This window comes from Pyrgilauda ruficollis, unplaced genomic scaffold, assembly GCF_017590135.1.
Source record: "Pyrgilauda ruficollis isolate IOZ18807 unplaced genomic scaffold, ASM1759013v1 scaffold87, whole genome shotgun sequence".
In the NCBI taxonomy this organism is placed as follows: Eukaryota; Metazoa; Chordata; class Aves; order Passeriformes; family Passeridae; genus Pyrgilauda; species Pyrgilauda ruficollis.
This window is the reverse complement of record NW_024530710.1, coordinates 2,396,687-2,413,892: the sequence shown is the minus strand read 5'-3', so window position 1 is coordinate 2,413,892 and position 17,206 is coordinate 2,396,687. Positions and strand designations below refer to the sequence as shown.

General features: G+C 36.2%; 1 protein-coding gene across 4 annotated transcripts in view; it reads right to left on the bottom strand.

Moving 5' to 3' along the window:
• The window catches only part of PHF20L1 (PHD finger protein 20 like 1), a 59,140-nt gene that overhangs the window by 31,666 nt on the left and 10,268 nt on the right, over positions 1 to 17,206 (bottom strand). For 2 of the 4 annotated variants that reach the window (XM_041488077.1, XM_041488078.1), the window contains exons 6-11: positions 15,818 to 15,880; positions 11,991 to 12,198; positions 11,213 to 11,344; positions 6,337 to 6,419; positions 2,325 to 2,577; positions 124 to 309 (exon numbers count right to left, since the gene is read on the bottom strand). In XM_041488077.1, the coding sequence (XP_041344011.1) occupies positions 124 to 309; positions 2,325 to 2,577; positions 6,337 to 6,419; positions 11,213 to 11,344; positions 11,991 to 12,198; positions 15,818 to 15,880 (925 nt within the window). Of the gene's footprint in view, positions 1 to 123; positions 310 to 2,324; positions 2,578 to 6,330; positions 6,420 to 11,212; positions 11,345 to 11,990; positions 12,199 to 15,817; positions 15,881 to 17,206 lie in introns of those variants that run through there. The other 2 variants (XM_041488079.1, XM_041488080.1) reach the window with 2 other exon arrangements.

Here is a 17,206-nt window from a genome sequence, read left to right as displayed (position 1 = left end):
GGAACAGCAAACAGCTTTAGCTACAGCAGTTCAAAATATCCCATTAGTTGAAAACTATGAAAGGTCTAACTTTTATGATTCAATTTCTCTTGGGCAGTTCTTTATTAGATTAAGATACATTACCCTCCAATTTTGATGACTGTTGGTTTTGACCACTGATGGAGAACACTTTTCCATCAGTAACTGAAGAGGGAGAAGAAACTTTTTCTAGAGAATCATCAGGCAAGGAGCAAGTGGCTAAACGCTGTGATCTTCTTCTCCGTTGGCTATGTTTGTAGGATCTAGGGGAATTCACTGGCTGTGATGGACCTAAAAAGAGATCTTTCAATGTTCATGAAGCAGAGAGATACACCATCATCTTACCGCAGCATTTGAGATGTAAAGATGGGGAGTGCTTTTAATAGCTCTTATTTGCAAAGCTGGTAATCACAGCCAAACTGGTAAAAGTAATTACAGAACTGTGACTACTAGGAGCAAAGAAAGATTTATGCTCAAGACATGATTCTGGTTTTTGCTTATTATAAATTACTAGGGCACCTACTTCCCCACTGTAAAGGTGATTGTTTTAGGCAAGCAGTGTATTTACAGTAAGCAACCCTCCCCGTAAAACCCAGGCAGCAGGTTACTTATAATGGAAGGGGGGCAATAAGATTTAACAATAAACAGAACAAATGATCACAGTTAAAGATCTAAAAAGTCATGGATAGTGTTAACATACAACTTAAAAAAAATAACTGAAAACAGTGTTTAATTTTATATCCCAACTCCTGCCTTCTGATAACCTGATATCAATACCCCAAGTGAAATTCAAACACACACTGCCAATGCATGGCACAGTAAGAAGGCTCCAGAACCTTATACTTAAAAAAACCAAACAAATGGGAGAGGAGGACTGATATAGGTTAATATAGGCCTGATTCATTAAAAACAAAAAACCCACATTCCCCTACCTCTTTTCAGTATTAATCAGTTCCACAAAATTTTGCCTTAGAGAAACATTTAAGTTACTATTACACTGTAAATCACTGCTCTCTCCTTTTTGTAAGCAGTTTTTAGAGACAGGTATACAGATTTAAAAATTAGGACACAGCAAAACTAACTTTCCACTAGAGGTAGAAAAAAGTTGGAAGCCAAAGATTAAAGACAACACTAACAAGATCTGAGCTACTAAGTAACCAAGTTTTACATTATCTGGTTTTAAAAAAAAATTGCTACAGAGAAGTCCAACTTAATCCAAAATAAAAGCATGCTTCAGGAAAGCTACTTACCATTGCTCTAGGGGTGGGGATTGAAGGCATATTACAATATGGATGACTGCTAACATTTTGCGGGGACAAAATACAATTTTTACCAATGTGTCCTGAATAAAGAAGGCAGAATTTACACTCCTCCCTCTCCCACTCATTTAAAGTTATCTATGAGCAAAGATTAAAAAGAAACTTATCTCATAAGTGAAAATACAAAATCAAGGTTGAGGGGAACACATGATGCAGGATGAGTCTTCCATCCTCAATCACTATACTAAAATGAAAAAAAAAAGTAGCTTTTGACTTAACTGAAACCTGCATTTATGTTAACCTCTGGCCTTATCATGTAATATTCTTTAGGCAAAGAATCTGGCACTAAGCAACACTAAAAAACCTAATGTAATCTCAAAAAAAAATCATAGAAATACCTTAATATTCACAAAAAAATAGCATATTCAAGCATGCAGCATAAAGCTTTCCCTGTTCTTCTGATAAACAGTATTTTTGTGCTTGGCAAATCAGTTGCACTTTAAGAAGATGAACACCCATGGGATTTTTCTGGGACAAGGAAACTCAATTTTCAATATTTTTCCACCACAGATCTTGAACCCATCTTCTCTTTCACATGGTGTTTGGAGGAAATATCACATAAGGTGACGAATGGCACAGCCAACAGGTACAGAACATCAGCCTGCTGAAGGTGAAGTTTCAGAGAAGGAAAGGTCCACACCAAAGTGTACGTCTTTTCTTTTTAATGAATCAGGCCCTTTTCAGAAGGGAGGTTTGATTTTTCCTGTATCACTGTTAATGCTAGTGTGGAGATTTAAGCTAGAGGGAAAGCCAACCCTTAAAAGCCATGACTCTATAAATATCAAGATATTATTTAAATGTATTATTTATGGTAGAGTATTATGTGACTTGACTTTTAAAATAGTGAGCTACCCCTAATTCTCCCACTTGGACATTTTATTTAAAGCAGATTCATTTTTAAAAGCAATAGCCATTTACAACCAAAGAAAATTTCTGTATATGTCTTAGAAGTAGTTACGGTATTTTTTTTAAAATGTCTGTGCTCACTAGTTTTATTTATCACAGAAGAAGGAAGCTGAGAGACCAGCGTCAAATCCTCGACTTGTATTAATTCTGGGGAAAGTGGTGATTTAGGGGGCTTTATACACCCGGAAGAATCTCCAGATTCTTGTTTGCATTTCTTGCTGCGAGCCTTTCCTGAAGACAAAGTTGAGGATAACAGTGCAGGTTTCTGAATGCTGGCAGAACTGCTAATATCAGCTTCATTTTTTTTCTGACTTTGTGGTTTAGGTGAAATCTCCTGAATAAATAATAAAAAATTGATACTTTTATTTCAGTTTCTTCGTTGTAGTTCTTGTATTCTATTTTGATCTTTTTAAAAGCAATTTTAGTACTCAAACACATAATAAAGCAACATTATTTTAAGTACAAATGAAAACTATTTAAAATGCATCATATTAAATTTTGCTTTTTTTAAAGGAGCACTACCAATTTTTTTCAGTATTCAGACTACTCAATTCGTACTATTTGAAATACCTACAAAAAACCTGAAAATAAAACATTTCCCCTCTAATTCCAATTTAAAAATTCAATAAAGTATTTTTAGTTTTCTCCTTCATCCTCACTGTCAGTGCAGTCTCCGAGCAGAACCTGGAGAGCATCCCTTCCCAGCCAGACCACACACACTGACGCACCATCACAGAACATCTCATGCTGGAAGGGACCCAGAAGGATCCTCAAGTCCTCCTCTCCCTGCTCCTCACAGGGTGCCTGCTGCTGAATCATGACTGGGACAATTGTCCTTAAACTCTGGCACTGCTATGAGCAAACAATCCTTCCTCAGAAGGATTGCAGCTCTAAAGAAAGTTGCCAAGATTTTCCCTACACAGTCATTTCCCCTTCCATTTTTTCCCCCCCCCAGGGGAAAAAAAAAAAAAAAAAAAAAAAAGAAAAAAAAAAGAAAAAAAAGGCAGTTCCTCAGGAAAATTATATCTAAAAAGGAATTTGTATCTTTGAGAAACTGAAAAAGTTGATAATGCTCCTTTAAGGAATGTCTGAAACAATGAGAAGTTTCCAATACTGAGCACACTCTCGCACAACCCCTTTCAGTGCTGGGAGTCTGGATTTCACCACATTATATATTTGTGCAAACATGAAGAAATCACAACTTCTAGCACCACAGGGTTAAACAGATTGCTAACTGTTAGGGGAAAACTGGCAGATGAGGAGTTAAAACAGTTTTTGAAGGAAAAGAAGTCAACATATAACGCATCTTTCCAAATTCCTCAATTTTCATCCTTCTTAACACAAACAGTACTATTTTTAGACCATTAGCATGCATTGACAGACATTAGCACTTGAAATTTGTCACTGGAAGTTCTTCCTACATTACCAAAACTGTGCATGTGTTACAACTTGCCTAATAAGGCAATATCTGAATATAATTTCTTAGGCCTGTCTCCCTTCTCATCCCAGTTACATCATACAGCATAGTGACATCTAATAAAACCATAACTAACAAAGCAGAAAGATATTTCTAGAACATGTGCACCACTTTATCCAAACTAGAAACATCACATCTCTGGTGAGTTGAGGGTATTATTGACTTTTCATATAAATTGCAGTTTTATTTTCCACTAGAACTTCCCATGTTCCAATGGAGGAAAACGAAAAAAAAGCAAAACAAAACCCCACAAGTGCACATTCTACATCTGTAAAAGGGTGCCCCTGAATTCTACATGAACGGCTCACTGGGAGTATCCTGTAAAGATCCGGTGCAAAATATCCCATGCAGCAGACATCAGTTCTACCTTGCATAACTCCATTACACACATACTAAGTGCAGTTTATTCATTTAAATAAAATATTCCATGAACTGTAGAGTATACCTATGCTGGTTATGAGAGGTAGTATCAGAAATTAATTAGAGTCGTAACTTGTAAATAAACAATTTTATTGTTCATCTTCACAGATGTGAAAGACATACTACAGCATCCATTACTTTCAAATTACAAAGTTATTTAAACAAGATTAAAAAAATTAAATTAAGATTTTGATAAGGTGCTTAACCTCTTAACAGGACAAATTAACATTAAAAACCTTAATGAATTAATGTTATCCATCTACTCAGGTCTTGGTCAAAAGGAAATATAACATGACATACCCTAATACAATTAAATAAACTACTGTATCTGCAACTAATCATCTGAGGTTTTGGGTTTAAGACAACTGTAAACTAAAAATGTATAAATATAAACAAAAATTTGCATCAACAGAATCAGTTTTCGGCTATTGGCCTGAATATTTCTACCATATTCTGCATTACATTATTAAAAAAATCCTACAAGATACTTTATCCATTCAATTTTATAGCAGTAGCAGACAAAGCCTCTGAGGAATGTCAGCTTCACTATCGGAAAACCGTTTGGGGAGGTTTATAACTTGGCCATTTTAATTTCACTTTGCACAAGAACTCAGTGAAAAAAGCTTTAAGCTCAAAAAATTTCCTCCCCACAGTCAATCGTTTAAATGTTTGTGAGGTTTCTGGTTTTAGTTATACACAAAAGAATAGGACTATTTGGGATTTTAGATGCCTCTTTAAAAGAGCTTAACTGTTATTTCCAAAAAATGAGGTTTTTCAGACCATTAGCATGTAAACAATGACAGAGACATCTTGTTTTTTATATCTGATCAATAAAACAGGAACAGCCGAGTTACTAAGTCTGAGAAATAACAAAAAGGTTATAGTAAATATGCACTGCAGTTTATACTGTTGCATACACAGTCTATGTAAACCACAAAGTCCCATTCACCGCAATGGGATTCTGCATGGCAAGATTTACATTGTAATGATTCTCCCAAAAACAACATGCTGTAAGCCATTTCACAGTTTTTTGCACATTGAAAATATCACACACAGTAGCAAGAAAATCATAGCATCTTTAATATGCAAAAATTTGAGAAATGGAATGTCATGTCAGTACACTGTAAACCTTTATGCAAAATATCGGTCAATGCATCGGCACCGCAGTGGCTCCACCAGCCCTGACAGTGACAGCATCAAAAACAGAAAATCAGGTTCCATTGACTCTCATCCAATGCAGCATCAATGGAAAAACCAGAGCAATGCAATTATATATCAGCTCTAAAGAACCAGTACAACCAAAATATCAAATCAGGTTTGGGGTAGGGACTGATCATAGAGTGTGCCGGGCTAAAGAACAGAAGTGCTTGTTAAAGAATTGCAGGCAGCAAGGCTACTTCGTTCAAATGCTGCTGTTAAAGAATGAAAATGCATACAAAAAAGCTGTATTAAAGATACATTAAGGCTCTGATTTAAATAATTGGAAAACAAAGATGTCCTGAATCAAGACCACTGTTCATCCTTAGCTTGCTTTACCATGCTCAGGCATTCAGCCCTTTTAAAATGCAAGATAATGCACAACTCGGAGTCAAGCAATGCCTGAACACAGCACAATAAGCCAAAGACAAAATGGCAGCCTCCAGATCCTGCCAATATGCAGGTTTAAAAATCAGACCCTTAACATTATTTAAAAGTTTCTTTTTTGTATTTATTAAAATACACACTCTTGCAAAATGTATGGCTCATTGAGCAGTTCATAAAACACATACAAGCCTACAACACCAAATTCTTACAATATAAAAGAAACTTCTTTTAAAAGAAGTTCTAAGTGATGTCAAAAACCCTGTTTCAAACACAAATCAAATTTGTGTAAGGGCCTGTTTCTAAGCCAGTTGTCATTCCAGCTATAAAACTGGACCTTGGGACACTGGTCTCCTCATATTTTTTACACGGAGACTTTATTTTGTTTTCTGTTAGTTTTCTAACACAAAAGCTCGTTATTGAAATTCAAGTTAACACTGTGTTTAGAGACAATTAAATTCCATACTTCCGGCTCTGCCAGAAATGTAAACATAAGATAAATTTTCAGTTCCCTGTTATATCTGAAGGGGAAAATTTTTATGTTGTAGGTACTACATCTCCATGGCACACTCCAGTGGGAACTTTGCAAAAGAATCAAACTCTACCATTTCATACCTGCTCCAGGACTGGAGCTGTTTCTTTGTTGCCTTCCTTTTTTTCAGCACCATCTGCAACAACAGCTTTGGATGCCAATAAACCTTAGGAGAAAAGTTGCAGATATTTTTAGTTAGAAGTACCTTGCAACAAGAATTCATAGAGAAAGAAGTAAAATATTGAGACAAGAAATATGAACTGCACAAATCTACAAAATAAGGAAATGGCTTTCTGAAATGGTTCCACACAAAGCTGAACACCTTAAATTAGAAGAAACAAAAAGTTAAAGGACATCCCAACAATGGCATGCTTACATAGGAAGCACTTCTTTGGCATATTCACTAACAAGAAGAAAATCAAATTATCAATTCTAAAATAAAGCTTTGACATTCTTCCAAAGCCCAAGCACTTGAGCTTTAAAACCAAATACATGATACATAAATTAACCTTGAAATCAGAATTATTTACAAAACTTTTTTCTCTCTCCTCTTTCCAGTCTTTGGGAAATTTACATCAGAATTTGTATTACCACTTCCTAATTAAAACACATGCAAACCTTTCTTAGGCATAATACAACCAAGAATTTTAATTTCCAAACAAATATTCTCAACAGTGGAGCTCCCAGATTACCTCAATAAGATTACCATATTGGGAGCAAATAACATATGACAGTATGTAATTTCATTCACCAACTTATGTAAAATAGCATTACTACAAAAAATCTGGAAAGACAAGGGAAATAAAAATACAAGAAAGCTTTCTGTCAGCGAAATATGGCAATAACTTCAGTTGTACCTCACACAATAACTTTAATTGCCTAACAATGCAGAGACAGAAGTTCTATACCATTAAGAAAATACAGAACTAATAAAACCCAAAAAACCAAATCTGAATAAAAATTTCTATTATAATCTCTCGGAATGTCAATCTTAGGAGTGAAGAGTTCAAGTCCTCAACATTAACTTGACAAATTCAGAGGGAATTGCTATTGCATTCCATAAAAATTAGATAAGGCCAAAATTAATATAAGGTTCACAATGTCCAAGGAATTATAAATTAGTGAAGCCTGGGCTCTCAAGAACATGTTCAAGACATTAAAACAAAACAAAAAAAATTCAGCATTCAACAATAAATACCAAGTGTTTTATCTCATTTACTACTTATGTTAGTTTAAGTTATGCTTTAGTTTAGGTTCACTGAAAAGCAGAAACTTTCTTAATCCTATTAGATAAAAATGAAATTACCAGGTAAGATTTTAATTCTGCATTAGATTACATACAAGATTTAGTTTTTATGGACTTAAATGAACATTTTAATCTCAAATTATCCTATTTAAATCAAATTGTAAAAATTGCAGTGTTATTTGTCATTGCAATCATGCATTTATATCAAAAAGTGTAAAATCATTTTCAAAGCCAAGTGAAGTTGAGTTTTAAATACAAAAACAAAAACAAAACAAAACAAAAACAAACTACAGTTTATGAGGAAGTGTTTGTGGTTCTGTAAGCCACAGGTTGCCTAGAGAAGAGTGCCCCATCCCTAGGGGAGTTCAAGGCCAGTCTGGATGGGGCTTAGAGAAAGCTGGTCTAGTGGATAACGTTGGAATTAGATGACCTTTAAGTTCTCCTCCAACCCAGACCATTCTGTGATTCTCAGATTCACTGATTTTTAGTTTTAGCTAGATGATCCCTGCTCAGAAATTGAAGCTATTAAATCAATCTAGAGTCAGATCTGTCACTATATAATCCTTATGATTTCCTTTTTCTCTACACCATTAAGTATTTTTCTAACCAGGCACCATGCCTGTAGGACAAAGCATCCTCACAAGCTACTGCAAACCACAACTACAGGCTCACCACCCTGTCTGTAAGAGCACCTAACAAAGCCAAAGCAGGGAGTGGCACAGTGAACCAGGAATGTTTTGTTCTGCAAGCTCACTGCAGCTATTATCTGGTTTTAGGTACCAACAGAGCAGGAGAAGATGTGGAAGCAAACTATTGGAAGACAACATGAATATGTGCTTAGCAGGGGATATTCTTCACCTTTGGGAAATGTAATTGCTACCAGTGCTAGTAGCAAAACAAAGTGCAAAGGAAGCAACTTTATTTTGTTGAATGGTGAGCAAAGAATACTTGAGGCAGCTGTGGGCCTTGTGGCAGATGAGAAGACCCTTCTCCATCAAATGCTGAATGCTGAACTGAAATCCAGGGAACGGTTCCCTTCATACAGCTTCCAGCAACAGTGTTTTGCATTATTTCCAGAATACAGCCATCAAAACCCGGTAAATGTTTTCTTAACAGCTACAACTCTTTTATTATTTTGTAGCCACTCTAATGGGTACACCAGCATTATTCCCAACCTTCCTTCAAATTGAAAAGCTTGTGCTGGAGACAAAAATGTCACAATGCAAGTGTACACTGATATAAAATATATTGTATATACAAGCATTTAACACATAGGAAATAAACGTGTCAAGAAAAAATCTGATCATTAGCAGTCACATTTTCAAAATATACTGGTATAAAAGACTTAGTATGGTATGAACTGCAGAAGTGTGTTAATTTGAGAACAGATACATGAAGTATCTACAAGGCAAGACAAGTTTCTTCTTGCAGTTAAAGGATTAATACACTTTCACTGTAAGATAACATATCCTCTGCTAGCCAAGTATGTCTTGTGGAGACAGACACACTGTTTTTAAAATTATAACGGTCAATGGCTGCAAAATCATGGTTTGATTATTCAGTTCAGTTTGTATGAACCTATGATTCTCATAATACTCCTGAGGTAATAACAATCTATCCTCAAGCACAGGCAAATATAATTTCTAAAGGTAAAGGTTTTTCAGCTGGTATCTATTGGTATCTATTGCTACTAACTGTTATTGGAAAGAAATTAACAGGCCTCTGTCAATATACATCTCTAGTCTCCACATCTTATACTACTACTGCTCACGGCAGCAATTAAATTGGAACTTAACTGAAAATGTATGTAGCATGGGAAAGGAGAAGAGAAATGGGGCTGATAAATTTGACATCCATTAACAAAACTTGCAACCAAAGAAGGAGACTTCCAGGAATAACAATCCTGGAGGCAGAAGATGGGTTTTTGTAAAGATTGCTTCCTTTGTACGAAAAGAACAGATCCTTTTCATCCTTTCTTGGATGAAAAGAAGGACATGAGCTGCCAACACTCTCCTGGGCTGCATCAAAAGCACTGTGGGCAGAAGGATGAGGGAGGTGATTCTCCCCCTCTGCTCAAACCCCACCTGCACTGCTGTGCCCAGCTCGTGGGTCCCAGCGCAGGAAGGACATGGACTTGCTGGAGTGAGTCCAGGGGAGGGACCCAGAGGTGGTCAGAGGGCTGGAGCACCTCCCCTGTGAGCAAAGGCTGAGGGAATTGGGATTGTACAGCTTGGAGAAGAGAAGGCTCCAGGGATACCTCACAGCCTAAAGGGGGTCGACAAGAGAGCTGGAGAAGGACATTTTAGAGGGGCATGCTGTGATAGGACAAAAGAGAATAGATTCAAACTTAAATGTTTAGATGTATGTTAAGATAGGAGGAGGAAAGTTTTCCTGTGAGGGGGGTGAGGCACAGGTTGCCCAGAGAAGCTGTCTTGCCCCATCCCTGGAAGTGTGCAAGGTCAGGTTGGATGGGGCTTGGAGCAACCAGGTCTAGTGGAAGGTGTCCCTGCTCATGGCAGCAAGGTTTAAAGCAGGTGAACTTTAAGGTCCCTTCCAGCCCAAACCATTCCATGATTTGTAGCATTTTATTTTTACTGATTGGTTCTGTTTTAGTCTCTCATTCTCATAAGAAAATTGACTAAACATCCTCCACTGCAGACCAATGAAAGACTGGATAAGCCAAAACATGTACAAGAAATCCTCTCACTATGCATTTTAGCAAATTAGGTTATTTTTGTTTTAGAGAAACAAGTAAGAATTTTTATGTACTTTCAAAAAAACCCCCAACAAAAAAATCCCCTCTCATTTGTAACACAGAAAAGTTTACCAGCCTTCACACGAAATACTATTCACTAGAATAAGGAGTGGAATTAATTTCCATCTTACAGTATGTCCAAGGACTCCTCTGTTAAGGGAGGGACTTCACAACTTTTTTCAACCCAGTTTTTGAAATGCATCTGATACTTTCCCACTACAGGTACAAACATAAGACTTTGTCCTAAATACTGACAGGATCGAAGCTTTCTTATTTGGAGGACTAGAAATTGAAATATTTTTTTCACAGGTAAGTAAATATCTATTAAATTCCGGAATATATGCATTTTTCAGCTTTTAAAGATAAGACAAATTATTTCATTTCCTGTTGTATAGAATGTATTCTGTACTAATATCCCTGTTTTCCATTAATATATTTGAGCAATAAAGATAGGGAATGAATGATTAGACACTAAAAAACAAATCAGATCTTTTTAGCTTCAACTTGTAGGGATGTTTTTTTCTAAATGAGAAACTCTTTTCAGCAACAATTTCACTTCAGGAAAAAATATTTGCTGTTTCTCCACAGCTAACCCTAGCTTTAATTTACAGTAGTATGCAATTCATGACATTCTTAAGGAGTTGTATAAACCCAAAATCACCCAATAATGAAGAAAACTGTACAGCTAGAGGTAAAATATGCTCAAGAAATGAAACAATTCAGGATGGCTTCTATACTAAAAAACTAAAAAGACCAAGTACAGTCTGTGACTAATTTATGAACCAGGTAGTTTTACCATTTATGAATTCCTTTAAAATTCTAAACAAGTACAGACTGCAGTGACCATCTGCCTCATGAATGTGCTTCTATGCAATCTACTTCAGCACCTTCTTTACAAGCATGAATATTTCACTACATGAAAAGGGAACAAAGTCAACAACAAAAAAAAGTCTTTTACCAGTGATCTTGTTTAGGCGAGCTCTCTTTGCCTGAAATGAGTTGCCTAGATTACTTTTCCTCTTGTGTGATAACGTGCTCTCTGCCTGCACAAAGGGCATCTTTGGAACATCCACTACAGGAAATCCTACTTCTAAACACAAGAAAAACATCATTAGCTCACATTTCATAAATGCATAACACCCAAAATACTTAAGTAATAGAATACTGTAGTAAAGAAACTTTAAATGTTTATAATGTTTATAAAAAAGTTAAATGATACATGCTGAAGATCTAGAATTACATACCGAAACAATAAATGGAGCCTATCTAAAAATTTGTAATTTTTACTGAATGTTATGAGAAATAAGCATTAAAGACTTAAAATGAACAAATCTTATCAACTCAGATACAGTTTCAAACACCTCTGAATATTGATATAGCATGCATACTGGAATTTTTTTTTTTCTTAAAACAAGATCAGGGATTATCTCACAGGGAAGAGAAGATCCAGGAATATCAACCAAATTGTACAATAAAATCATTAATAAAAAGCTATGTTCTGCTCTTGATAAATTTAGTCAGAAGTTTAGCACAAGCAGTAAATGAACTAGACTGAACTAGATTTATCTGATAAAAATAGTTTCTGAACTGATTACCATTATGTATCAGAAGGTCATCATAACAGCAAATGCAACATTTTCCTCTAAAAATATTGGTTATTACTTAACTGCAAAATGAGCAACAGGAGTTCAACACTACAGAAAAACCAATTTTGTGTTTATAGAATGTGCTTTTACCAAATGTGTCACTAGAGGTAGGCTCCTCTTCCTTTTTTTGGACTTCCTGCATGATTGTAGAGGTTGAGGTTTCTTCCTTTTTTGAAGGGACTTTTAGCCATTTTCTGTCCTCTTTATCTTTATTGCTGTTTGCACTGGTTCTAGGTTTACTTCCTGCTTTGTTCTTGGCTGCTGCAGCAGCAGCAGCTTTGACCAAAGCTATCCAATCCTCCAAAAAGGAAAAAATGGTGAGTAAGTATTATAAAGTGCCTAAGACTCAAACAGAAAATACTCGTAAACCCAGTGAACTTTATCTAGAAATGTTCAAATGAAATTCAATTTATTTTTAATAAAAGACCACTCAAAGAGTGGTAAAATTGACCTTCCCAAATTTCCAAATAAACCTGAAGCATTATCAGTATGCCACATGGATAAAAAGAAAAAAAAAATCTTCAAAAAAAACCACTATATATAGAATTCTGGCGGTACACATTCCCTGTTAAATTACTTTTTGTGTCATTGCTTTAAAAACCCAGGAGCTCCCAGTCCCAGAAAACTGACACTTTTCTTACCCTTCTCGCTCTGAAACACACAATTCCATAGTTGTTGACCTATTATGCAAAGCAACAACAGCCTCAAAGCAGTGTCCAGCTGCATGGAATTCCTCCTGAACTAACCCGATAAACCAGGGATAACTCCTAGCTCATTACACCTTTGTTTCTAGAGCAACTACAGACTCTTTTAGTATTACATATCACAGATTTCACTCACTTAACTTCAATGAAGTACTCTATAGTATGACTGAATTTCACAATCTGTATTTAAGGTAATTAAGTGTCATTTTGCATAGTTGATTATTTGTACCATACAGAAACACTGAACGGGTGAACAATACATCCCACTCTAATCTACTTTTTGACATTTAGACCAAGTCAAGCCACCCTACAAGGCAATGGAGAGAACTTCCTAGGCTGAGCCAAGCTCTTTCCACTAATTTAGAGCAATGAGACTCCAGCCTTATGTCTCCTGAATGTCAGGGATCAATCTGACTGCCCAAATTGTAACTTGATCCTTTTGACTGAAGTATTTTTTTTTTAATTTGCTATAACACTGACATACAAAATTCTTCCATGGAGAAGTTATGTGCAATATAGAAGACAGCAGAAATGATCAACCAGTCAGAATGAAGCATCTGAGTGCTCTGAATTACAAGTATTACCACACACAAAAAAAACCATGATAAAGACATTTTGTCTAATTACCCATGAGAGCTTTACAAATAGTACTTTTTTTTTCAACCGCATACAGACTATTTTATTCTGAAATATCTCCTTGTTGTTATGTCATCATATGAGATACTCAAAGTAGCTTGATTTTACAAATCTTGTTCCAATGCAACCTTTTCCCCACTTGTTACATATTATAAGCCTTTCAAGTTCCTGTTCTGTTGAGGGTTTCTTTGCCTTCTTTGACATATAAGGAAATCATAACACAAATACAGAGTTAATTCTCCTTGCATTATGCTTTTCCTTTTCCATAGTTCAATACCTTTAAATCACTGCTTCACATGGGTTATGCTTCTTCTTTACACCAACTTACATACTTAGAAACAGCAACAGTTTTGATTCCTCTGAGACAAAGTGTACCATGTCCACACTGTCAGTGCAAGATGCAGACACTCACACTAGTCAGCAGCAAAGTTTGGAAGCACTTTGGCAATGCTCACACAACAGGCAACTACTGAGGCCACTTGGTGACATGCCAGCACAAACGAGCGTGTCTAACTGCCAGCTGCATAGTCAGTCAAAAGCACACATACCTCTTTTGGCCAGCCAAAATGAGCACACCTACTAGCTCCGGTCCATCCAGAGCCTTGCCCATCACCAGGATAAAAAAAAGGATTGAGCTATTTGTGGTGGTGAGGAATTAGGAGATCTGAGAGTAGAAGTCTTACACTGTACCCTGGCTAAGGGATGAAGAGGATCAGTAACATGGCTGGAGATTAGATCTTATGAAGAAAGTGGGAAGGGGAAGTACTGCAGCCTGCATCAAAACAGCTTCTAAAGAGCATCCTAATTTTCAGTCAAGCTAAGCACCCTGGAATCAAAAGCTTTCAGAAGATACCAAGCTTCAAAAGACGATGCTGAATCAAGTATCCTGGTCTAAGTGCAGCTGGTGCAACATGGAAAGGAGTTTTGTGGTTTTCTTTGTATTTCATTTCACTGCTTGGACACTGTTCTTACAGCATGGAGTTTACAGTAGCAGGACACATAACAATGAAGCAAACAAAGGTTGAACATTCAGAAACCAGAGAAGAGACACACTCATTATGGTGACAGTTATACTTTTTTCCAAGATTAACATAATTAACAAATTTAAACTCAGTGAAGAGAACCTGAAGCAGTTGGGATGGACAAGATTATGACAAGAGATTCCTTCCAACTTAAAACAATTTTGTGATTCTGAATTGTTCTGAAACTCTGTGGGTCCATTTTTGTTTTGACTCTGGAGTAAACATACAGGCACTAAAATGACTCAGTTAATGCCTGCTTTTTAACCTTGAATTACCGCTGAGTGATTGCTCAGCAGCACAGCTCCTGACATGTGAGAATTATTTAGCATCTAAGATGGTAAGGTGACTATATTTTTTTTGTAGAGCACACAGAATTCCTCCTTCAAAAGGATACATTTGTGTCTTTTTCAGAATTTTTACCAAGAAATTAACAAAACAATTGAAGAATAATAGTGAGATCCTAAAGCATGATAAATTCTGAAATCTGCCTCAGGCTAATAGTATATCTATTCCATCAACCATAATAGCAGGACGCTAAATATCATAGATATCACAGAAATTAGATATAAAATTTAACAGTAGGACAATTTCCCAGATCATACAAAGCCAAAGGCCCAAATATGAACACATTTGAAATTAACAGAGTAAAAGCAAAATCCTTCTAAGAGAAGTTTTCCCTACTTTTCTTTCATTTCCTGACATTGTCTCTCTACTGGAAGTAGTTGTGTAACTGAACCAGCTACTCTGCATCATCCAGCCTGATTTCCCACTTCCCTCAGTATCTCACCTCAGTGAGCTTCTGATTTACATATGCAACTTTAAAAAAATATAAAATAAAATACATCCAAAAATGTGTTTCCTTCTTTTTCTTTCTTACTAAAATTCAGCTTTCAAGTAAGCTGAGAAAATTGACGGGAGAATAGTAATGACCCACAGCAGTTAGAAAACAAAGCATTACTTTATGACTACTGAGGAAAACTGTCATTATGCTAATTAGATTCACTAAATCAAAACATAGGAAATTGCACGATCAAGAAATACATCAGCAGAAATTACTTAACGGCCTTACACATCAATTGGCTAAAAAACTTGTATTTTAAAATATTCCTTGTGTAACCATAATCCTGCAACAGTGGGAAGGCAAAACGAGAATAATTTCCAAAATCCAACCCTTGCGTCAGTAGCAGAATTCACACATACATCGCTCTCCCTCCACCTGCCTACAACCACCACCTTTTTGCTTCTCCCCAGTACTAAGGATTCAGCTGCTTTTTCCTCTTCTGTCACACCATAACTTCCAACTCCCACACGTTCATACATACACATACATAAAACATTAATCTATAGACTGGCTGATTCCACATCAAGCCTGGATTCCTTACCCTCACCTTTCAATTCTACACAGTCTGCCCCACCTACATCTTGGCTCACATTGTCTCCTGCCACATCTTCTTTTTTCCTCTGGCCCATTCGCAAATCCATGCTTTTTCCTCAGCTTCCTCTTCCTGTGTGCCAAGTCCCCTCCCTCTCCTTCAAATCCCTCCTCAAAACTCACTTCTTTTGGTTCGATTTCCGTCACTAATCTCAGCTCCGGCGCTATCTGCTCCCTCTCGCGCGCCTGATTACATCGAAGATAAAACAAAAAACATGAAACAGAAAAAGTAAGTTATCCAAACACTTCATATGTGCTCTCACAAGGGCAGTCTCAATATCCCTTTTTTCCCCTCTCTGTACTACGTTAGTCACAGATCTGTGTGATTTTGAATAATTTGTGCTTATCTGAACCACAGCTGAGCCTCAACACTCATTGCACTGAGACAAATATTTTTCACTCTTTAAAAATTTTGCTTTTCTACCCTCATTACTGAATTTTATTAAAACACACTTCTGCTGCAACTCAGAAATAGTTTGAGTGTTATAGCACCTACAGTCTTTTCCTTCACACTAAGCTCAAATCAAAGTATTAACTAATCTCTATCTCTCTCCAAGTAATTTGAATTCTGTATACTTAGAACACACCTTCCACAAAGATCTTAAAATTTTCTTAATTTATTGGTGTACTAGAACTTGAAGTATCTTAAGTTTACACTCATCTCTGGAAATGTATTTTTTAGTTTGGATACAAGGAAAATACAGGTTATAAGTTTAAATGAAGCATGAAGTGCTGCATCTGACAATTCTACTTAATTTTTCAAATCAGTTTACAGTCTTGGCACTTTTGTAACCTATACATAAATTTTAGTGAATATTTTCTTACAAAAAACATAATTCAAAAAAACAAAAATATCCATGGGAGTCTGAGGCTTAAACAAAGCTCAGTCTCAAATAACTGATTATCAACCAAATCTTAGTTCATGTTTTTATCCTGAAAAAACACAAAACCATTGAGAAAAACAAACATTTTTCCATTGCACTACCTGCAAAAGAAGTTGCAAGAAAAATTATATCTTTGCCTTTGAAAGCTACAGACTTTCATGCTTATTTCTTATTTTGCAGGATTAAATGCTATAACTAGTACCAATCAGCATTACAGAAAGCAGAGTTGGAGGTGTTCTTGTATCCAGACAACTTAAAAATTCTAAATCCATCTCAGAAATTTGTGCCCCCAATTCCTTCTCAAGATTGAAGCAGCCTACATTCAACCCCCAAGATGCATAAGTGGCACCATAACTCTCAACTACTGAGAAAAATTAAAAATAACAGATGAGCTGGACTGCCACCAAACAAGTCTGGACAACGTAATGGTTGTGAAGTAATGGATTTACTCTTTTTTTTTAAAGCTGAAATTGCCTGCAGCCTAAAGAGTAGTAGCTAAAGATTAGACACAACATTGCTCCCTAGAAAAGGCACAGGACAGAATCAGGGAGCTCTTTCCACTGTCACAAAAGGCTTATTTCTTTTCTGTCACAATCACATTACCCAGGTTTTGCTTTTTATGAAGTAA